Source organism: Mesoplodon bidens, assembly GCF_964165515.1.
Source record: "Mesoplodon bidens genome assembly, chromosome: 4".
Lineage (NCBI taxonomy): Eukaryota > Metazoa > Chordata > Mammalia > Artiodactyla > Ziphiidae > Mesoplodon > Mesoplodon bidens.
Genome location: NC_138160.1, coordinates 63,570,077 through 63,594,824, shown reverse-complemented (window position 1 = coordinate 63,594,824; position 24,748 = coordinate 63,570,077). Strand labels below are relative to the sequence as shown.

At 44.0% G+C, this 24,748-nt stretch overlaps 1 protein-coding gene across 2 annotated transcripts in view; it reads left to right on the top strand.

Moving 5' to 3' along the window:
* The window catches only part of LHFPL2 (LHFPL tetraspan subfamily member 2), a 176,619-nt gene extending 156,099 nt beyond the window's left edge, over nt 1–20,520 (top strand). For both annotated transcript variants that reach the window (XM_081230413.1, XM_081230414.1), the window contains exon 5: nt 16,306–20,520. In XM_081230413.1, coding sequence (XP_081086539.1) covers nt 16,306–16,562 — 257 coding nt within the window. In that variant the 3' untranslated portion in view covers nt 16,563–20,520. The remainder of the gene's footprint in view (nt 1–16,305) is intronic.
* Nucleotides 20,521–24,748: the final 4,228 nt, after the last annotated feature.

Genomic DNA, 24,748 nt, shown 5'->3' with positions numbered 1-24,748 from the left:
AGCCCCAGCTTCAGCCAAGGACTTGATGCAGCTGTGAGCATCAGTCTCTGCTCTCCCCACAACCCTTCTCTCAACTCTGGATCCATTTGACATTGAAACAAATGGTGGGAAAGGAGACTGTTGCCAAAGCAACGAAAGGATCCTTCAGAAAGATACTCAGATTGTGTTTGTTCTTACGACTCGCATTGGCAAAAATGACAGTTTTGTAAAATGTAACTGGGTGACGAATTACAGGCTATCTAGTATGCCTTTACTATGCCTAATCTTAAAGGCCACAGGTTCGCATGGTTGTCACTGTCCATAGTATAACAAAAACCATCAAAATCTTAGTATTTTGATTTTAGAAGTCGGGTATAAAAGAATCTGCTACCTCAGTGGAAATCTTAAAATTTGGGTTACTTAAAAAAAAAATGAAAATACAACTATTGACCATTAAGCTAATTCAGATAGCAGGATTCGCCTTCAAGGTCTTACCTAATGGTGGGCACCCAGCTGACACTTCTGAAATGCTCATGTACAAATGCCCTGGCTGTTCAGTAGGCGCTCTCAGCAGCAGTTAGAGCTCAAACCTCATCTGGCCCTGGATCAGCCCTGACCTCACCTTAAAGTGTCTGTGAAATGTTAACCAGTCTGCCTCATCTCTAAGCCTCAGTTTTCTTACTTGGAAAACGGGTATAATAGTAGTACATACCTCAGGGTTGTTTTGAGGATTAAATTAGATAATATATGAGAAAGGCTTTTAAGCACACATAGTAAATAGTAAGTGGTAGCAGCTATATGGTGATGATTAAAGTATTTATGCTTTTTGGGCAGGTTTTAGTACCTTCTTTTGTGTTCCCTACAATTGCTGCATTCTAAGGAATAGGGTCCTTAGAACTGATCTTATTCTGTCGAAACCAAATGTTAACTACATTGTAAAGTGCCATTCCTGGCCCCTTAATAGCCTGCCTTTTTGGGACTGAAGAGCACAGAGCAGTCCTGTGGCTCCTGTGGGCCTCTGGGTGTCCTCAGGCTTTTTTTTAAAAGCTGAATTGACAGGAAAACAAAGAGCTTCTTCCTCTCACTCCTCTTCCCCTGACCTGTACGTTCTCCATCCTTTCCTTTCTGGAGGCAGCTTCTAGCGGTTGAGTCCTGATTGCAGGTGGCTTCTCAGGCTCCCCTTGCAGACTAAATCACAGGCTGATTGGTCTTCACTGGGTGAGAACTCGTCCGGGACTTGGTAGAGCCAGAAACACACGTCAGTTCATAGCCCCCTGGGATTCATTACAAAAGCTGGGGAATCAGCCAGCAGGGTCGTTTTCGCCAGCTGCCTTCCTTAGGCTGTGACCTGGATGTGGTCCACAGTGAAAGCGTAGAATGCAAAGATCCAGGTTTTCCATGGCAGCGTCAAGCAGTTTGGGTTTGGAAACGCAGGTAGGGCCCTCTTAGAAGTCCGTGGAATCCCCAGTGACCCAGGTCTGGGACGGGGCCACGGCAGTGAGCTCAGGAGTTGGCCCACTGCTGCTGGCCCGGGCTGTTCCCCTGGGGTTGCCACGAGGCTTGGACTAGCGTGTGAGCTTCTGGCCTGGCTGCCTACTGTCCTCCAGTCCTGCCTCGCCGGCTCTGTGCTGCTTCGTGTCTGGCTGGCTCTCACGCTGTCTAGTCCCTGTAGCCCTCTGTCTGTCTGCACCGCGTTCAGCCCAGCAGGATGGCCTCAGCGAGCTGCCCCACTAGTCTGACTGGATAGATCACTGTGGCGCCATCCATGCTCACTGGCATCGCTCTCTGCAGCAGGGGCTTAGGGCCTGCTGTGCAGACTCAGTTTTCTTAGAAGTGAGCAATGATTGAGGGTGAAGGAGAACAGTATGAAAAAAAGAAAGGGAAAGGAATAAAAGAAGGATCTTAGAAGAGAAGTGGAGGGTTTTGTTTCTGCTGTGTGTAGAATTGCTTTGTCGTAGTCTGGCACGCGTGGGGAAGTCAGGGTGGGCATGTGAGATACACCATGACTGCTTTCTGGGTCTTGGCATTCTCATTGCCATTTTTCAGAGGGTGAAAGATAACCACGACTCAGCCTGGTCGCAGCATCCATTTTGCCTTATCCCATGCCCTACCTGTTCACTCCCGGTGACCACGTCGGTCACTGGAGAGGAGAGAAGTAAGAACAGGACTTGGGAAACGTGGGGAGAGGGGAAGAGATTCCTGACTCTTTCAGAGACCTGGCCCCATTTTACACCTGAAAAATTCACCTTGCTTTCTCTGAGAAGGTAGTGTGACCTTGGTTGCCCGACTTCAACGAAAAGACATGAGGGAAGTAGAGGGAGCATCCCCTACTTCTCCTTAGAATGAGGCACTGGAAGCTTCTGGCTGTCTAAAGGAGGCTCTGGATTTCTGGCTCTCCAGACAGATAACGCCTCCACCAGAAGTCAGATGTAACCGTTCTATGTCTGAGTCAATTTAAGAGTACCCCTGACTCATTCCTCAACCTTGTGGAAAACTAAAGAATGCCAAAATGTTATAAGGCAGGCCAGAATTAAATTTCAATCCAAGGAGCTTTTATTGGATGCCCGATAAATATAAAGACCTATAGACTCAGGTCTACAATTTCTTGAGTTTCTGCTCCAAAACCATATTAGAGAGTCATTGCTTTGGAAGCTGTACCCTAGAAAAGCAAAAACAAAGCAAAATATCATCATATATAAAGGGAGCAAAAGAATTCAACTTTATCATTAGAGGAAAAACAGAACTAGTGCCTAAGAGCAAGTGGACCAAGCACGCATTAATTTGAGTAAATCTAGGGACTGGGATCTCTTTTTAAAGAATCAGTTGGAAAAGCTAGACAAAAATTGCAAACTCTCTTAAAATTCAGATAGAATATGCAGTTGATATGCAAATAAAGTACTTTGCTATGGTAACCACTTAATTGTAGACAAATAATCTCAGAGCCCTGGATGATCTATGTTCCAGTTCCAGTAACAAATCATCACGTTAAGTATGGCTCTGAATATTTATACAAGTGGTTCAGGCACTCTGTTTTAAGAACTTAATGCAACAGTGGTGTTCTTCTAAGCCCTGACGTCACTTCAGAAGTAATCTGTGCACTCTTATGTGCCCAGGCACAGTTAGCCACAGTTATGAGTTCAGCTGTTGTATAGAGGCTTCCCAGTAGCTTTATTAATTGGCCCTCAATCTCTTTTATTAAAAGATAGCCCCCAGGGCTTCCCTGGTGGCGCAGTGGTTGAGAGTCCGCCTGCCGATGCAGGGGACACGGGTTCGTACCCCGGTCCGGGAAGATCCCACATGCCGCGGAGCAGCTAGGCCCGTGAGCCATGGCCGCTGAGCCTGCGCGTCCGGAGCCTGTGCTCCGCAACGGGAGAGGCCACAACAGTGAGAGGCCCGTGTACCGCAAAAAAAAAAAAAAAAAAAAGATAGCCCCCAGTACAGATAAAACCTAAAATACACATATTGAGAAAATGAAGCCAATATTAAAAATTTCAAACCAAAATACTCAGTGGCTATGTGTTCAGGGTTGAGAGGCCAGCCTCAGGGCCCTAGTGTTGAAAAGATGGCACCTGCTTTGTTGCAGGAATTATTTAACATTATCTGGACCCCAAAACTTTGAGCAGGCAAGAAATTTACTTACTGTCCTGAAAATTTCAGAGCTCAGTAACTAAATTTTTTAAGTGTCTTTTATTCTGCTATGCACTGCATTTGATTTTTGGTGGGGGGGGGCGGCAGCTTACTTTGAATTATAAGTGTATTTTGGTTAGAGTCAAACAGGAGCTCTTTCTAATCCTACATGTTGGATGAATAATTTATCAAGAAATAGTTTTTAAAGTTCTTCCAGTTGCATAGAAACAGTTTAGGAAACACCTTCTCACTTGGAATGCAAAGTAAAATTTTATCACTAACTCATGGGAAGGAATAATCTGACGAAATTAGTTTGTTGGGATGCATTTTAACGGGTAAGAGTTAAAGTTTTAGAAACTGCCAGTGAAGTAATTTGCATATAAACATGAATTATTGCTGGGAAAGGTTTAGGGAGGCTTCAGTGTGGGAGAAACTGCATCTTTCTTGTGGATTGTTTCTCCACATATTCTAGGGGCATCCAACAATTCTTAATGGTCATTAATTTTGAGTAATTGTAACAGAAACTTCCTCTGGGGGGCTTGGCTGTAAGGTCTTTTTATGACAACTATGCTCTTATTGTCTTCCAAAGAATTCTCTTTATTGCTTTGTCATCCGTTCTCCACCCACCACCCTGAAAGAGTATTTTTCTTGCCAATTATAATTCCATGGAAGTGTTTTTAGTAGAAAACAAGTACCCTACTAGACTCCTCCAGGGAGACGGTGTAAGCATTAATACAAACTTTAAGTAAAAAATTACTGACACCGATCCTTCACTTTTCTTCTCCTTCCCCTCAGAAAATCTTGTTGGTTAAAAACCTCTAATGTTATTGATCATGTACTAAAATGACATGTAGATATAATCTGCTCTGCAAAGACACTGGTTATCGGCTGAAAACCCTTTTCATTACCAGTGACCTCCCATTTCTGATCTGGCCTTCAAAGCAGAGTTTTTAAATGTCAGTTGGGCCCAGTCTAGTTTGTCCATAAACCCTTGAAACTTTAAAATGAGGTGCAGTGAAAACTCTTTACCTTTTCATTTATACAGTAAACAAACAGGTTTCTTAGAAAGATGTCCCCATCCTAACACACACACCCCAGCGGCCTCTCACTGCCTTTGAACAAGGGCGGGTCCACTCTGCTAAGGTTTGTCGACCGAAAAAAAAAGTGCACAACGTGAGAGTTGTAAGTTAAGTTTTATTGGGGGCAAAATGAGGACTATAACCCAGGAGACAGCGTCTCAGATAGCTCTGAGGAACTGCTCGAAGAGGTCAAGGGGGGAAGGTCAGTGTATATGTGATTTTGGTGAAGGGGGTTCATGCAGTCAGGCACACATTTTTGCAGAAGGTTGCTGCTAGTCACGAGGAGAAAATGTCTCTGTTAATGATTTTAGTACTTTTCTAGAGATGAGAAGATGCAAGAATTTGGGCTCATAAAATCTTCTCCTGCAAATATCTATCTGAAGGCCTGTTCTGCCAGTTTTTCCCAGAACACAGAGTGCCTCATTCCTGATCTCCACCCTGAACTCCTTTCAGGGGGTGCTGAAGGTCAGCGGCTGCAGTGGCCAGTGACTTAGTCCTTGTAGAGGCAGATGGCAAGCCCCAATTTTTAGTTTCCACCAGTCCTCAGCAAAAACGAGAAAAATAAGGACAATGTTGTAAGATTTCATAGTGCTATAAATGTGTTCAATTTAAAGAACTGTCCTTTATTCTTAGATTACATCCTTTACCCTTTTTGTGTTAAATTACCCTTTTTTATGAAATGATAATGAGAGGAGATAATGGTTATTTTTAGTATCCTTATATTAGCAAAAGAAAAAATATTGACCTCCCAGTAATTTTTCTGGAGATTTTGCTAGTGTCTGAAGTCCAGAAGCTTGGGAACCACTGTTCTAGAATATGAGCAAGGGTGTGGATTGTGACTTTTTCACAGCTCTCTAATGTTCAGAATGGGGCCTGCCACATACACACTAGGTGCTCAGTAAATGTTGTTCACTGACAGAAACATAGTCTGTTCTGTGCTCACTAATCCGTGCTAGAAACTGTGAGTTTCTAGGCATTGGGAAAGAGTAAAGGATGTAGTAAATGCTGCTGAGTCTCAATCCTAGCATGTACTCTGCCCTCCTAGACAGAGCATAAATAAATGAGTCATCATCCAAAGAACCAATAAGAATCATTTCAGAACTGGCAGTCAGTAAAACCAAATTCTGTTTGGGCTTTATAGAATAAATCTTCAATGAAAATTTGAAAAGCCTTAGCGGGCAAAGTGATTTCAAAAGTAGAGAATAACCAAAGGTGGCAGTTCTTAGGCAGAACTCCTTGATTCATGGTATAACTAATACTTTGTTATATTACTCTTATTTATAAATACTGTTCGAATACCCTTGACTCTGAATGGCTAACTGGCATTTTGGTACTGAGGGTAGTGTCTTGGCATCTGGAGAAGTCAAGCAGGCTGGAATAATAGCATTGTTAATTTAGCTTTGGGGCTTGGGAGACAAGGACCAGAACTCTTCTTGGGTAGAAGAGACCTGGGGGGGCCCCATCCTGGTGTCTGTAGTTGTCATAAGCAAGATTTCATGAGAGCCTGATGCCTTAGATTGAGAGCAGCATCCCCTGAATGTAGACATTGAGGCAAGCAGATCTCTTGTTAGCACAGGATTAACTAAAACCTACTGCCTGTGTACAGGTAATGGTGAATGGTGCAAGGGTTCAGGGTTAGGAGGAGGTCAAGGCAGAGATCCTCAGCTCTGTTCTGTGAATGAAGAAAGGCTACTTGGGGCTTCCCTGGTGGCGCAGTGGCTGAGAGTCCGCCTGCCGTTGCAGGGGACACGGGTTCGTGCCCTGGTCTGGGAAGATCCCACATGCCGTGGAGCAGCTGGGCCCGTGAGCCATGGCCGCTGAGCCTGCGCGTCCAGAGCCTGTGCTCCGCAACGGGAGAGGCCACAACGGTGAGAGGCCCGCGTACCGCAAAAAAAAAAAAAAAAAAAAATGCCACTTGGAGGAGGCGGGATGGTTAAACCATGGCCCCGGCTGCTGGAGGAGGGATGTAATTTGGGGGCTGTCTGAGAATGCTCTCGGTGCTCGATTTTGTCTAATCAGCTACAGATGTCTCTCCTGGAAAGTTCATAGGATGTGGTTTTTTTGTGGACCAGTTTGTGGATGGCATTAGTATTCTAGGTAGATGTGCAGTTTCAGATGGTTCCCAAGTGCACAGAATCTCAAGGACTAAAATGTGAACAGATTATACGGCTTACATTTTCTCCCTCTGGTCTGATGGGGTTTGTGCTTTATTTCCAGTTTTCTGCTCACACAGACTCTTCAGGAGAGGACATCATAGCGAACATTATGTTGGTTTGACCTGTTCATAGGTGTTCTTTCTAGAAGTTTTCTTTGGCCAGTGGCAGCCATTCCAAGGTGACACCTATATTGCAGTAACGGAGGCTGATGACACTCAGATTGTAATGAAAGAGAAGGGGTGGTTGGAGACTCTTTATCTTGCTGTTGTCTTGCTGTAGTGTTAGCAAATCAACCTGCCTCAGAACAGGTGAGCCTTTATTCTTGTGCAGCCTTCCTCTCCCCGTCATCCCCTTACAGCATTCCTGTGGTTTTTTTCCACTTGAGAGCTGTTCAGCGTCATCTGCTCTCTCACGTCTCGTAGGTATAAGCCAGCTTTTGAGGATGTAGCAATCTCCCCTCTTCAGCTGCACAGATGCTTTTGTTTTGGAAGCTAGTCTTTGGTGTGCAGTAAAGCAGCAGCCTGGATTTGAGTCCCAGCTCCACCACTGATTAGCTGTGTAACCTTACTTAATCCCTCTGTGCCTCAGTTTCCTCGTCGGTCAAATGATGATATTAATAGTACCAACCTCACAAGATCCTCTCATGGAGAGAACTCTCATTTGAGTTATATTTAAAGTGCTTAGCCAGTGCCTGGCACATTGTACTGCTTAGCACTGAATAACTGCTGCCGTTGTTATTATAACCATTATCATTATGATCATTAAAAGGTTCTAATCACCTGTATAAACTTCCAGCTTTAACGTATTAGTTGTGAATGTGTAAAATTGGGGGAGGGTGTTTATAGCTTAAACTCCATGTCATCTTTGCTTGGAATCTACCATTTTTACCGTAGACGATCTTTCCAAAAGTTTCTTCCAAAAATGAGAAGACTAGAAAGGAAATGGGAATCAGAAATGACATGTGAAGTTGATCAACACCACAGTATGTGTAGAGGACTGTGTTGGATTTGGGATGGAGATGGAGGTAGAAGCCAAGGAATAGAACACACTCCTTACTGCTGTCCAGTTTATAATCCAGCGGGAGTTCATCTGAGCCAAATATACATACTTTGAGGCATCTAAGAGACCTTGGAGCCAGTGCTGTTCTATTATGGGACAAATGCATAGTATGTCACAGTAAGATTCCTAGTTTTTACTATCATTGTTCTGGATAATTTTTCAGATAGTTGGTTAACCATTTACTTGTAATTTTTTATTTAAACTTTTTACCCATGAAATTCTGAGTTGCCTCTCTTCTTAAAACAGAGTGTAGGGAACCTAGTTCAGCCTTGCCTTGGTGAGTGAGAATGGTCACTACAGGCTGTCTCCAAAGTCCCTGCACAGGAGGAATATACAGGTTCATACTGTGATCTTTGGAAAGAGAATAGCTTGATGGCAAATTCGTTGGTCTGACATGGTGCCTTCCTCAAAGCACAGTCTTAATAATACCTGACAGTTTGCCTTAGGGTATTGTGAAAGAGAAAAGGTCCCTACCTAACAACAGTTGATGACTTTCAAATAGCTATTAGGGACTGCCAAAATGGCTTCCAGCTGTCAGCATGGAAGATGACTCTGGAAAAAGTAAAAATTTAGACAGAAAAGAGAGGTAAACATACAGATAAATGTTAACTAGCAGGCCCAGGGTTGTTGTGTATCACTCTGTACATCAGTTGTTGTACCCCATGATGGTCCCAGACTTAGAGTTAAATAACTAAACGTATTATTCCTCTTGGAAGCAGAGAATCACCTCCTCTCCCTCTCCTGACCACCCCCCCATCACTCCACCTGCGATTGATCTATGACACTGTCCTCAGGACTGCTGACGGGAGTGGGTGTTTTCCTGGGCCGTCAGCAGTTCTACATTCCCGCCTTCAGTGCCGGCACTTTCTGTTAGTCTCTCCATTCTCCAGGCTCATGCTGCTTCTGGACACCGCCCTTACCACTTCTGCAAACTGCCGTGGTCCACCTCCCTCCTCATTGCCCCTGGTGTACCCTTCTGCCACCTGCCATGTTCCTGAACTTCTCCAGGTTTATCCCTGCACTGCGCCTCCCTTCCCAGCTGGTGTCCAGGGCAGTTCCCACAGTCAGTCACAGCATGTCTTTATAGATGTCGTTACCGCAGCCAAGCATGGTTGGAAACAATTTCAGAGTTTTGAGGCTAAAATGATCTCTAGACTACTGAAAACTTACTACATTTAGTTGGCTTACTGCTTTTTTCTATGTCATCTGCCAACAAAGATCTATTTTCTGTAGCCAGAAAGGAGATATTCAGTGCTTGCAGTCAAGTAGAAGGCCAGTCCCATGGTTTGGTCCCTTTGTGTGTCTCATTAGTAAGTGTGGCTGGTGTGCTGTTAGCCAAAACTGCCGACCCCTGGGATTCACCGTTATCGAATGTAGCTTTTCCTCCAACCATTTAAAAAACTTGGCAAGAACTTAAAATGGCTTCATTTTAAAATGTAACCATCCACATCATAGCACTCTATCTTTTCATTCATCCAACAAATATTTACTGAACAGCTATTACACGTCAGACATTGTTCTAGGCAATTGGGATACATAAAGAAAAAACTGCACAAAGTTCTCTATCCTCACGGGGTTTACACATTCAAGCTGGTGGAGACACAATAAACCAAATAATTATACAGTATGTTAAAAAGTGATGGGTGCTATAGAAAGAAAAAACAAAAGGAGTAGCCAGGGTGAGAGAGGTTGGGTATGCTGGGGTGATAAGGGGGGAAGCTGCAATGTTAAATAGGGTTGTCAGGGTAGGATTCGGTGAGGAGAGATTCAACCAGAGACTTTAAGGAGATATAGGAGTCAGCCATATGGACAGTCAGGAGAAGGAGCTCTGCCGGCCAAGGGGGCAGCTGGAATGAAGGCCAGTCGGCTTTGCCGCAGAGGGATGTGGGCCCTAAGAGAGGAGTCAGGGAGGATTCTAAGGGTTTTGACCTGAGCAGGTCTAAGAATTGGACTCCCATTTGCTGAAATGAGGTCCACAGGGCAAAGGCCAGGTTTTGAAGTGGGGAGTAGGAATCAAGAGTTAGGTTTGGACATAGTTTTCAAGTACCTTGTTAGATATCCAAGTGGAGGTCAAGTAGGCAGTTGGATATGCAAATCTGGAGTTAAAGGTGGAGATCAAAATTCAGGAGATGCCAGCCTAGAGGCAGTGTTTAAAACTGTGGGACCGAGTGTGATCAATAAGGAGAATGTGGACAAGAGGACAAAGGATTGGGCCCTGGGCCCCCCAGTGTTGAGATTGGAAAGGTGAGGAAGAACAGCCAAGGATACCGAGAAGGGACAGCCAACATGGCTTCCCGTCTGGAGGCAGGACACTGGCAGATGATCGTGCAAGGAGCACTGCCGTCTCCTTAGTCTTCCTTTACTACAATATTGTCAGTACTTCCTGAACTTGCTGACTGAAGCTGTCACCCCCAGCAAGCCTGGAATGCTCTCTCTGAGCTGTGTCCCAGAATAGGGATGGGATGCAGGAAGCCAGTCACTCTCCCGTCTGATTTGTCTTGCTTCTTGTTAGAGAGATGGCCGCCTGGCCAAGAGGTTGAGGGGCAGGGGGTGCGGTGACAGGGGCAGCCTCCTGGCACAGCTGAGCTGAGCACCGCAGAGACTGGAGCTCAGTCTGAGTCACAGGGTAGACCTGATAGGGATAACCACCACCAGGTGAATTCCCCCCCACCCCACCCCCACCCCCGCCAGAGCTATGTTGAATGGGAAATGGATGTTTGATAGTTAGATGGTTTCCTGCCAGGTTCCTAAATGAGTCAGTGGCTGTTTCAAAGCCAGAAATAAGTTGAACTCTTGACCTCTGTTACCCAAGGTTAACTGTGTGACATACCCTATGGTAAATGCTAAAGATAAAATTGTGATGTAAATCAAGAAGGATAAAGCTTTTCTGCCCTCAAGGGGCTCAGAGTCCTGCTAGGGCATTGCTCTATCCTCAGGGCCGAGAATAATGCCTGCCACTTAGTAGGTAACTCAGTAAATTGAGTTGAATATACAAAAATAACATACGATAAAGAGCTGAAGAGGGATGTGCACAGGGCAGTGGGAACACACAGAGAATAACATTCTGGCATAAGTGGTGACAAATGTCACACAGAGGTGACATTTGGGCTGGGATGGGGGGAGGGTATTTCCAGGTGGATGAGTGCCCAAGGGGTCAGCATGAGTGAGACCCCTTGTTCAGGGAGCGGGCACTCCTCAGTTGTTAGACCTAGTTGGAGCCCAAATGCATCAAATGATGCTAAGCCTGCTATCCGCTGTCTGCTGTGAACTCGCTCTCCAGAGATATTAGGATATTTCAGAGCTTCAGAATGAGCTTATTATGACCTAGTGGAGGCTGAGTGTGCGTCCCTCACTGGGGGCTTCTCCACAGGCTGCTGGTAGCAGTAACAGGCCATCTTTTCTTCCCGTCCTTAGAAAATTCCTTTGCAAACTGAGGTCTACTCAGTCTTTACTATTTAGTCTGGAAGCCCGTCTGAAGAGGAGGCGGGAGTATGATGTCCAAAGACTCACTTGTTCTTCTGTACAACAGGGACCAGCCTCTAGTTGTCACTTGTCAGGCCAGGAAAAAGGGCCTCCTTCTGTACAGACAGTGGGTGACCCACAAAAGGCCAAGAAACCTGGAGGACGTTCCCTTGGCCAGCAGGTAGTGAAAGTGTGGGGTGATTGGGTGACAGACTGGCAGGGAGGGAGTCGGGGCCGACACAGCCAGGGAGAGCCTGTGAAGTAGCCACGGAGCCTTCCGCACTCTTCCTTCACAGGCTGAAGAGCAGTGGTTCAGACTTGGCTTCCCCGTTCCTAGCGTCCCGGATGCTTAACGTTGGAGGTGGTCACCTTCAGACAAGTAAAATATTATTTATTGTATTCAGCAACTCCTAGTCTTTCCAAAATTGGAGGCTTGGCAAGATTATGGAGGTTGTTTCCCCCACCTAAGGGATTTGATTAAAACTTCTATTTGATAACATACTGTTTGATTTCAAGGCAGTAGCAAGAAAATTACCTAAGATATATAATTTTGTGGCTGGTCTAATCACAGTCAGTGCTGACTGTTGATCAGGAAGACTATGACTTTACTTTTCCCAGGGTGTTTCACTGGAAACTCAGCCATGAAACACAGCTCCTGACCTCTCCCTTTCAGAGCTCATGGAGTCTAATCCAAACTACGTGTTTAGGTCGCCCATAGACTCTAAAAATTCCTGTGTAGCAGGATAGAAGTGCTGGGAATCCAAGGTTGAGTCTGAAACCTCCTTCCAGGTAGGGGAAAATATTACTAAAATGGCAGAGGGACATGATGGGTGTTGCAGTGTGATAGCTGGTGCCCATGAGAGTGCCAGCACCCTGTGGTGAGCCTTGGTAAATTGTCAGGGCTCTGTCTCCAACCTGGTGTGTCATCCGTGGGGTAGTCCAAGTGACTAACCATCCGTGCCCTTCCATTAATTTCTTTCTTAATTAATTAATTTCTTCCCCAGATGAGGTTGAGTCATCCCCCAAGGGACCCCATGGTGAGCATATGCTGGCATCTTCCAGTCCTCTTGGTACAATGAACTGGGAGGCTGTTAGCAAGAGAAAAGACAGGATACAAGGGAGAGGATATCTCTTAAGGTTGGGGAAAATGGTACCTTCTTGGGTATCATCAAGTCGAGCCACTGCAGAAGCTACCAGCCCTCTGAACTGCCTGTGGTTTCTTGTAGTGGTGGCTGTTTTCTTGGGTAGTTGGCCAGTATCATCCTGCCTGCCTTTCCTCCTCCTCCCAGCTGGGCCTGTCGCAGCTCAGCCAGGCACCAGGAAGAGATGCCAGTCAAAAGAAAATGACATGTCCACTGGCCTGGTCCCTTATTTTCTCTGCCACCCTCCCAACACACATTCACACACAACCAAAACTGTGATGCATTAAGGCAAGGAGAGGAAAGGCCCCAGAGATAGGCTGGCCTCACTTCAGGAGCTGCCGGGGAGAGCAGCCCATTTTCTGGTGTGGCTCTTACGTGAAACTCAATCCAAAGCACACCTCAGCTGACAGTCCCTGGTGCACTCCAAATTGATGACTAGAAAAGCCACGCCACATTTGCAGCAGACTTGGTATGTGTCTTACTATGTTATGTTCTCTTGCCTGCTGTCTGATGTGCCCATCTAAGAAGTCGTGGACTTTAATTCTGTTCTCGGTAGCAGGTGTCATCAAGCCTATTTGGAATCTGGGGCATATGTTTGCTTCTAGCCCCTGGGATTCACAGGCCTGGAACAGGCAGTGTGACAGGAGAAGCCAGCCAACCAAGAGTCTGCATCTCCCTTCCTGCCGGGATAACTTCATTCTTGTTGATTGGCATCTGCCAAAGTTATTTTACTCTTTCTCCCCAGGGGCATTATGGTTTAGAAAAACTGTATTGCAAAACAAATTGCACTGACATTGATAAAGTTTTATTAAGAGTCTGCTCTTTGCCAGGCACTATTCTGAGCACCGCCCTCGTGGAGCTTAAAGTTTAGAATGGAGGTGGATTAACAACCAGAATAACTAAGTGAAGTATCAGGTTGAACCACATGAAGTGACCATTTTTGTAGGTAAAAAATAGACAAATATTGACAGTTTCATATGACTCAAAGTAATATAGTCTGTTTGTCAGTAATAAATGCTAAGGAGAAATAATAAAGCAAGAAAGGGGGAGAGCAAGTTAAGGGAGAGGTAGGTGTTTGGAATTGTAAATAGACGGGACCGGAAGACCAAGGAGGTGGCATTTGAAGATGGCTGGAAAGAAGGGCAGTGCAGGTGAGAGGAGCATAACAAGAGCGAGGGCCCGAGCGTGGCTGGTGTGTGGCTGGAGCAGAGAGCAAGGGCAAGAGAGGCAGGCGACGGGGAGCCGGGACGCAGAGGACCTTGAGGGCCAGGGAGGGAAGACTGGATTTTACTCTGAGAGCTGGGAAACCTTTCTGGGCTTCTCGATAATTTTACTCGGAAGCAGAAAGAACCTGTTGAGATGACAGCTGTGACTAAGGAGCGCTCGTTAGGGCCCAGGAGCCGGCGCCCAGGCCGCTCCAAAGCTGCGCCGGCCCCGGGAGCAGTGGAGAGTCCGGCCCGGCGAGGTGAGGTGAGGGCCGCGTGTGGCCACCTGAATCGTGAAAATTTCTGGAAAAGGAGCATTTTTTTCAATACCTAGAAAGATGACAAATGCTTGTTCTGTACTTGCTCACCTGAAGGCTGGCTGTTTTCTCTCTCCGACTGTCTTGTGTTTTCATGGCATTAACCAAGCTAGGGGCAGCTCTGGCGATTGCTGGGAGGAGAGGCCCACCAGCCAGGCTGCCCAGGTTGGGAGCCTGTCGTTTGGGCACACATGCACTGGGGCTCACAGACATACCAGAGCCACTTTCTGTCACCCTCCCAGGGGACTGCCCTGTGGGCTTATAAATAGTCAAGCTGAGGATTTTGACAGACTCTTAAGCATGGCACCCTTTTATGATAAGTCTCCCTGCTGTCCTTATTCACAGACCGATTGGCCAGTAGCAGCCACAAGATTTTTAAGAAGGCCTGAAGCACTTCAGGAACCTTATCTGAGCTACCAGCAAAGAGGACAGCTAAGGAGAAGTACAGGGGTGAATGTTCCTGAGGGTTCTGCAAAAAGGGGTCTGATGATATTAAAATAATAGTTATTTTAAAACTGCTGGCTTCCCAGGATCTGAGACAGCCACATTATGTTGTGCATCCTACAAGCCAGAGCCCAGCACAGGGTAGCAGAGCTGCTACGTGACAGCAGACTGTGCTTTCCGTCTCCTGTCCCCAGCCCCTCTCCAGTGCGTCCCCAGCCCCTCTCCAGTGCGTCCCCAGCCCCTCTCCAGTGCGCCCCCAGCCCCTCTCCAGTGCGTCCCCAGCCCCTATCCAGTGCGCCCCCAGCCCCTCTCCAGTGCGCCCCCAGCCCCTATCCAGTGCGTCCCCAGCCCCTATCCAGTGCAGGAAAGGGCGTGGAGCAAAGGGAACCCGGCTGTGATGATGGTGGGAACGTAAATTGCCAACAGCCACTCTAGAGAAGGGTGGTTAAGAAAAGTATTTTGCCATAAAGAGAAACCCTTACAATTCAAGGGTATAATGCATATTAAAATGCATTAATTTTACTAACTGGACTTGTTTAACCCACATAATACAAACGATGTGTGCAATTAATATTCAAATATAAACACTCTGGCCTTTTAAAAGGGAGAGCCGTTAATACTCCCTTGCCCACAGGCTGCAGGTCCCAGCGATGGTGCCTCTGGTTTCCAGCGCAGTAACTTAGGACCTGAGGGAGGAAGCTCCCAAGGTTCCATGTGCCTTGGGCGAGGTTTCCCTACCTAGGGAACAAGGTAGGAATTAATCGGGATTTATTATCACAGGCTTAGAAATACAAAAGAATTAGCTCAGTCATCCTAGATCTCCCCAGCTGAGTTACATTTGTTCAGATGGAGAATAGTTTATTCTTTCAAGGGTACTAATTGTAGCCTCCTCTCCCCCAGTTTTGACACCTTTCAAAATATCCACACACCCCCCGCCTCCCCCCCTCCCCTGCATAGGCCGGCCTGTCTGTTCATAACTGGTAAACTTTACACTGCTTCTGCATGGAAGGGGCCTGCCAAGGGCTTTAACCTGTTACCTAGCGCTAGTCTGTGTTCCAGGTTGTTGTTAGGGACACAGCACGTACTCTTTACAGACTGTGTAATAACTCACACCCACCTTATGAGTTAAGGATTAGCTCACTTTACAGGTGAGTAATCATACTTAGGTTCAAAGACTTCTCTAAGGTCACCCAGCTGAATGCCAGCAAACAGACTCCTCGTGGGTTTATCTTTAAAGCATGACACCCAGCTTAAGATGTGGTCTCTCGCATTTAACCATGGTTTTCTGTGAATTCCCTCACACCGGGGTGGGCAAACTTCTCCTGCCAAAGACCAGAGAGTAAATATTTCAGACTTTGCAGGCCATAGGGTCTGTAGCAACTCTCCCTGTGCTGTTCCCGCACAGAAGCAGCCATGGGCAGTCCATAAACGAATAGCTGTGCTCCAATAAAACTTTATTTACAAAAACAAGACCCCACTTGACCTTAGTTTGCCGACCTCTGCCTCAGACCAAAAGGGAACTAACTGCTCACTGCAGTAACAGCCCTGTGGGAAGAAGTAGTAACAAGGTTACGTGCTTTTCTAGAAGAGAAATTATTAGTGGGTTCACATTCCAACATGTACAAAAGCAGCTAAAAATATTTTCAGTAAAGTGATTGATTGTCTTGATCAGGCCAGATCAGTTGCCTAAAAACAGTCCCTAACACTTGCTATTGCAGAACGGATGCCATTGCCCAGAGCAGGCAAATCAAGTAGCCATTACACAGATTGGTACAGTTACTCACTTGCCATTGGAGAGCCGTGGGGCTTTCACCTGTTTTTCTTCTGCCCTGCAGGCCTCTTCCTTATCCTGGGTTTGATACTCTACCCTGCTGGCTGGGGCTGCCAGAAGGCCATAGGCTACTGCGGACACTACGCATCGGCCTACAAACCCGGAGACTGCTCGTTGGGCTGGGCCTTCTACACCGCCATCGGGGGCACGGTCCTCACTTTCATCTGTGCCGTCTTCTCCGCACAAGCAGAAATTGCCACCTCCAGTGACAAAGTACAAGAAGAAATCGAAGAGGGGAAAAACCTTATCTGCCTCCTTTAGTTTGGAAGAGACATCAATGCCGTTTTCTTGCTCCTGTAACCTTGTGAAACACTTCACTTCTGGTTCTGTCGTTTGAATCAAGTGAAGAACTAGCTTTTACCTACCAAAGCCACCTTCCACAGCCCTGAGCCTCGCCAGGACCAACGACAGGCAACACCCAGCTGCACAAAGTGACTGCACAGGAGGGCCACAGTGCAAACTGTAAGAGATGGAACATGAAAATAGTACATAAACCCTGACATGCAGTTCAGTTCTGTCAGACTCCATCTCCCCCCAAGGCTCAATGAAGGATGATGATCTAAACCATTAAAGCAGCAGTTTCTCTGGTAACAGAAGAGACCATTGGCCAGATTTGCAGGCTGTTGAGAGACGTTTCTGCACAGCTTGCATGCCTGTGAGCATCTCTGCCTCAGAGTGAGGTTTGGGGGTTGGTGCTTTTGTTTCCTCCTAGTTCTTTCAAACTGTCTCAGGTGGAGACTGCAATGAAGACTACACACCCACCGGGGAGAGGATGTGTGCTAAAGGGCCGAGCAAGACACTGTCTGTTGCTTAGCTGACCCGAGGGGTCAGCAGGGACAGTGTGGAATTCTGTGGTGGGACTTAATTCTAGGCTGAATTCCAGAGTCAGGTGGATCAATTGATCTGTCACTCCAAGAGTTTAGAAATTTGAGTAAAGGAAGAATAAGGACCTGTCCAATCATGAGAATAAAAGTACAAAATCCTGCTAGTGGAGACAAATTCATTCCACTCCTCAGCAGCCAGGCTAGCACCAGTACTGGCCCAGTCTCCTCTTCCACTGGAGATCACATGTTGTTCTTCTAGGGCTAGGACTGTGCTTTGACTGCCAAAGGAAACCTCACTCTGTTTCCTGATTCCAGGGACAGAGGTCTCCGAGCCAGCTGTGGCTCATTCATCTGGTGACTGGGAGAGCTTGCCAGGATCTCAGCACTTGCAGGGAGACCTTTTCCCACTGTGTGGTAACCATGCTGTATTCAGCTGTATTCCCACCCCCCAGCAGCAGCAGCAGCAGCAGCAGCAGGATGGCATTCTGTGCAGAAAAAGGAGCTAAACATGGGAGTTAAGTTTTTCTAGTTACTGGTGTTGGTCCTGAAAGCAAACTGAAATAACATTAAATTGCTCTAACTGGTGAGTTACATCAGAGGCTTCATTCTCAGGAAAGCACAGAGTAGATAGAAAGTTAATGCAAAATGAGAGCTAGACCAAGCTCATAGCACCTGCCTATACCTGTTTACAAAATGAATGAAACACCACTATGAAAAAGGATTCAGGGGCTTTTCATCTAGTTTCTATAAATCACCAACATAATTGATTCAGGAAAATGATATTAGCCATCACTTCAAACTTACCTTGGAACGATCAAAGTGACCAGAAAGAACCTAGTCTGGTATTATCCTGAGCTTCAGAATTGCAGAATGCGATAGAAACACTTCTTTGCAATTTAAGCAAATGGAGTGGACCTGCCAAATTTCTGGAAGGACTAAAAGGACAGGTCTCTTTAGGCTTATGAATCTGCTTACTTGAGGGCTTGCTTTGTTTTGAAAATTTAACAAATAACTATGAACCTTGTTTGGGCAAGGTGGTATTGTGTGCTAGGCACCACCAGGCATAGAACCCTGATTCAGATTTTACAACCCTGCCCTGAGTAAGTCATCTTAAAGCTGTGCGAGTCTAAAACCATGCCTTGCTGCAGAACAAGTAACTGCTTTAGTTGTTCCATTCCAGTTTAATTCCATTCTAGCCTTCGGCCTGTACCAGAAACCATTTTATCTCACAGATAATGAGCTAAAGGGCAGGAAGGCAGGGGCATGGAACCAGGACTTCATGAGCTCACCATTCTTAGACCAAAGTTCAGAGTAAAAGCAAGATGTACATCTGTGACTTCAAGGGGTAAATGTGTATCCTCATAGCAGCCTGTCATAAGGGCTCAGGACACAAACAATAACTGTGTCTGACGCCACACAGAAATAAATAATAGGTTATGGCAGCCACTGGACAGGACTCCCATCCCTTATTGTGCATCTGTATGCTCTAACCAAGTTCTGATGCCATCACAGTCATCGCTTTTTAACCCTTGGCAATAATTTTCATTAAAAAAAAAGTAACTCCCTCCATCAGGTAAATAATTTAAAACCCAATTTTTTTTTCTTAAACTTATCATCACAAGATTCACTCTACTTTTTCTTCTATACAAGATAGAGAACCCATGTTATAACACTAATTTTACACTCTCACTCTCCTCACAGACAAGTCATAAGCTTAGAGGATCCTCTAAGCACGTCCATCATCTTTACTGCCTGACTGCGCCTTCACTGAGGGGCGGTGGAGGGTGGGATATTCCTAGGTCACTCTGATGACAGAAGTCATGAGCGAAAATGTGACCTCTCTTGGCCAGAAGAAAGTCACTTGACAGTGTTTACTTCATTAGTCTGAATGCTACAGAAGACCAAAAAAAAACTGCACATGCACACACACAAAACCCCAAACCACTAAAAACTGCTTAAACACTGATTTGTTAAGCAGAGCAGAGATTAAATTTCTCTAGCAGAGAAAGTAAAAAGGTAACGTGGGCCTTTTAAACCTTTAGTCCATTTAGCCAGGCTTCAGTTGGGATAAATGGAATATCAAAATCAGGCTAGTCTAGATGAAAACTGCATGGCTGTTTAAAAACCACTGAATAGGAGGAATGTGTTAGAAGGAAATAGATTAAAAACAATTAGACAATCGTTGACCCGAACCTATTTTTCTAATAAATTTCTATCAAGCGCCTCAGTCTAAAAATCTAATATACCTGGACCATTACTACTACCAGCAAGTCTTATTTATTTTTTGCCTGCGTTTGTGCTTAAAGTTTTGTGATGGGGCTGGGCTTCTCAATGAACTCCAAGAAGGCAGAAATGTTTGCTTTGGATTCTGTGGATTTTTTAAACCTGTGTGCTAATTCAACAATGTTACATTAATTGTGTAAGGGTTTTTGTATAGTTATCAAACATCTGTGGTGTAATGATCTTTGTTAAACATGTATTCTGTAAAGTGCCATAGTCTTTTTTATGTGTAGCATATTTAAAAAATATATATGTATATTATACATACACAAGTCTGTGTGAAAGATGTGCAATAACAAAGGTGTATGTATGTTTTGTTTTTTGGAAACTGGACAGGAGTCAGAACAGAGATTGTTTCTGTTTTGGCAAAGGAGAGTTAAACATTTTGCCTTCATGGCCTAGTCATTAACCCATAACCATTTTAATGCTACACAAACCTATGTGAAGAAAAGACTGGTATGAAATCATTTTTTCCTGGGTCTAAATTAAAATAATCACTAGATTTATGTGAAAGTTAAGCCAGCAAGACAGGCCCAGTTAATGCTAGTCTTTCATGTGAAATGTGAAGCTGCCACGTTGCCTTTTCTGTTTGTGTGATAACTAGTAGCTGGTACATAATCACTAAGGAGCTATTTCTTAACATGCTTTGATAGACCACGTTAATGCTAGACCACTATTTAAGGGCTAATCTCACACCGTCTTAGCCATAAGGGTCTGCTTAGAACAGACCTCTCTGTGCAATAACATGTGGCCACTGGAAATCCCTGGCCTGCGTTTGTATTTGGGCAGCAATGACTCCCAAGGGCCAAAAGAAATAAAAGCACGACTGGGATTTCTTCTGAGACTGTGGTGAAACTCCTTCCAAGACTGGGGGGTCATGAGGTGCTTTGGAGGAACTCAGCACCATTTGATATTCAACAGCCACTTGAGCCAAATATAAAATTGTATTACCGCTGATGGACTCAATTTGAGCCTTTGAATTTCTGGTTATCCTATTATATTGTAAACTAATACATTATTTGTCTAGCATTGATTAGGTTCCTGTGCATATGTATTTTCACAACATGCTCCCCTACCCTCCCCAGATATGAATTAAACCAGATTTTGCAAACTCATTCTGATTCAAGTCTCAGTATATTGGTTGCAATATGATGTGTATAATTTCATCAAGAAAATATCTACCAATCAAATTTTAAAGACTAACTTATATGTAATAGTGATGACAGGAAAAAAGATATTCAGGTATTTTAACTATGCCATTCAGTAGTAACATATATACACCTACCTTAGGTTAGCTTTAACTTCAAGATAAGTATATGTTTCTTTCTTGGCGAAGCACTGATGTAATTATAAATAGGGAGAAATAAAACCCTCTCAAATACTATACAGATATCTTAATTTTAAAGTAAAGAAATAGGGAAATGCTTCAAAGTATTTAAAAAGCTTTATAAACAATGTAAAGAAATGTGTATAACAAGGGAAAAGTCAACAGAAGGACACATTCACCCCTTCCAACAAAAATACCAAAATTAAAAGCCAGTCATGGAGCAGTTCACATCCACATTTCCTGAAGGTAATCCTGCCCATAAAAAACCTCATCTAGAAGCAAAATTCTAATTTAGAAACTCAAAGAAGACACTAACAATCCTTTTCATAAACTCTTACTCAACTCTGTATCGCATGAAGCACTTAGTCATAGAACATACAAAAATAGCTATTTCCTGATCTAGGGCCTGTGACAGCTGAAACTACATGTATGCTTTGGCTTCTAAACATACCTGACACATGCCAGATTTCTAATAGGAATGGAAATTAAAACTGACAAAATTACCCAAATCAATAAAGGCAAAATTCTTCCATATTATGATCTAAATAATCCAAGCAAAATTGGACATTTTCATTTGCCTTTTCAGCTCTTGTTACATCTTCCTCAAAAGTTAATCCACAGGAGAAAGGACTCTGGCTTTAAATTGCGGCACAGGCTGGGTAACCTTCACCTGTGCTTCCCATTTCATCCTTAGTTTTTTACTTAGCAATTTTGCTACCGGATCAACTTTCCATGATTGATCTTCCTGGAACACACTGCATTCAACTTACTCCTAGCTCACCTAAAAGTCTTTGCCTAACACAATAAGAGTCTTGACTATTCTGGGCATTTCCTTTAAATGGGTTATTTCAGTAGCTTCCAATAATTCAGTACCTTTTTAGACTCTCAAAACACTGAAGGGTAAGAGCATCAAAGCAAACTTTTAGCCTACTCTCCAAAGCAGCAAGAACCAATAACTGTCTTGATTTCAGGGTCCTGTCTGGTTGCTTAGTCACTTGGCTGGGGCCATCCACTGCTGCCCCTGCTATCTTCTTCCTTACAGCTTCCTCCTCACCCTGGAGAGTTCTGCAAGATAACTCTTTAAGACATGAACAGCTCATTTTGCTTAGATACACAGGATGTAAATAAAAGCATAAATGAATAAGAGGAAGTAGTAAAACCACACGGAAAAGAAAAATCAATCAAATAACTTGTAGCTCTTAGTAGCTCTTTGGCTTTTTATAGCCAAATATCCTGAAAAACCTAATACCTATGCAGGCAGTCCACCAAGTGCCTGTGTTTGGGAGAAACCACTAAAAATTATTCTCAAGAGAAGGAAGCCTGAATTAAGGCAGGAGATAGTGAAGACAATGAGATGAAGTGAGTTAGGGAGAAAGAAGGGACAGCTTGGGGACTGACTGGAAGCAGTGGGGGGAGGAGGGGAAAGAGTCTAGGATGACTCCCAGGCATGTGGTTTGGGAACTAGGCAGAAAGTGGTGCCATCACCTAGACCAGGAATCCATCGGGAACAGAGACAGTGAAGGTGTTAAGCTTCAGCTTAGGCTGCCAATGGTAAAGTCCTGTGTGCGGCTAGGAATATACCATGGAGAGAAGACCAGCTTGGAGATAGAGATCTGGGAGTCTTCAATACACATGGACAGACAATAAGAATTTTTAACCATTATGCACTTTTCCTGTGCAGGTCACTGAGCTAATAAGCACTTCTTTTAATTCATTTATTCATCAAAACCCTATGAGTAGAAACGATTATTATCCTCATTTTATAGATACATTAACTATCACCCAAGCAACTTAACTGAGGTTAAGTAATTTGCCCCACATTAAAAAGCTAGTAAGCCAAAGCTCAAATACAGGTTTGACACCAAAGTCTACATTCTCAAACAGCTGTAGTTTCTTTCTACCAAGAATGTACTGGATGAGAAGGCAAATATAACACAAACCCCCAGGGGACACCAACATCTCTGCATAGTAAACTCTTAGAATAACCTCCAAGTTCAACTCCAAAAAAGACCGCACCATAAGATGACAACTGATGAAAACACTGCTCCCTTTCAGAGAAAAACCTGGTAATTTTTCCTAACTTTTCAAGATGAGAACATACGTACCAATTTGCTCAATCCTGAAAACAGAAACTAAAAATTCATCAAGTATATGACAGTGGTAAAAAAAAAATGACAGTTTTGTTTTCTTATAATAAATAATCTCTTTACAACAAGGTCCTACTGTACAGCACAGGGAACTATATTTAATATCCTGGGATAAACCATAATGGAAAATAAGATAAAAAAGATTGTATATGTGTGTATAATTGAGTCACTTTGCTGCACAGCAGAAATTAACACAACATTGTAAATCAACTATACTTAAATTAAAAAGTAAATTATAAAATAAATTAATAATCTCTCATCCAGGATAAGCAGCTATTATGATTATGTAAGAGGCCTATTTTCTTCATAGCCAATCTAATAATTAAATAAGGATTTGTTTTCAACTAAAGTTTCTCCAAACATACAAATGCCAAAGACCATTTAGTAAGTTAGCACTGCTGTGAAGAGCAGGCAGCAGGTACTTACCCACACGTGTGGAGCTAGGCCTTGGTCTGGAGATTTCAAAAATAAACGTTGTAACTTTTTCCTTGATTACTGAATTTTTTCTAGGGCCCACTGTCCCTAAAGGATGGATACGAATTACTGGAAATGTGGAAGGATGAAAAAGAAAGAGAGAATTGGAGAGAGGTGGCACCATGTGGCAGAAGCAACCCCATGCTTGGCAAGAGTCACGGGACATTGGTCTAGCTGCCTCTCCCTAGCCCATCACCACCACTCACTAAGTGACTGGGATAATTTCCTATTCCTCTATAAAAATGGGGCCAATAATAGAAACACCACCATAGGTTTGGTGTGAGGATTAAGTGATGTATGTGAAGCGTTTAGTATAGTCTCTGATATATAGTAAGTCCCCAATAAGTATAAGTTATTATTAGAAGAAAATTAAAATAATCTTCTGTCCAGACTGATATCATTTGGAGTTGATCTTAAAAATTAAGAGTTGTTCTAAAAATTGTGAAAAATAACCAATTGGTTAAAACCAATCTAGTTTTGGGACTTCCCTGGCAGTCCAGTGGTTAAGAATCTGCCTTCAAACGCAGGGGATGCGGGTTGGATCCCTGGTCAGGGAACTAAGATCCCACATGCCGTGGGGCAACTAAGCTTGCACACCGCAACTACTGAGCCTGCGTGCCACAACTAGAGAGCCCACATGCCACAACTAGAGAAGCCCGTGCGCCACAACAATGACCCAGCACAGCCAAAAAAAAACAAAAAAAACAAAAAAAAACACAGTCCAGTTTTACCTAGAGAGGCTCAATGGATTGGCTACCTGAGGGCACCAATTTTTTCCATCCTGTACTAATCATCTAGCTTAGTGCTTTCAGGAAGTGGAAGATTTCCCTGTGGACACAAGATACATGGTCACTCCTATTTAGCAAAACTAAAAAATAAAAATGTAGTGTCAGGTGATCCCATCATCTCTGGAAAACCAGAATGCTCAGAAAACCTCCTGATTATTTGTCAAACTTGTTGATGGCAAAGCCTTTTTAGAAAAGGAACATCCAATCCTGGTAGAGTGTAAATAAAGAGGCCCTGCTCCTGCAGATGGAGGCACAAATTGGTACAATTTTCTGGACAGCCATCTGGCAATGCACATCAAAGATCTTAAAATATATACTTACGCTTTGACCCCACAACTTGTCCAAGGAAAGAATACAAACTTGGGCCCCAAATTTAGCAACAATATATCCCTTGATTATATTATATTAATTATTAATTATATTAATTATATTATTTATAATAACCGAAATTCAGAACCTAAAGGAATAACAGGACTTTGAAAAATAATATATGATACATGTATATAAAGGTAGCTATACAGCTACTAATGTTACAGAAATAGAAAAATTCCACATATTTATATCATCATTGAAAAAAAGATGACAAACCATTGCGTTAGTTAAAATT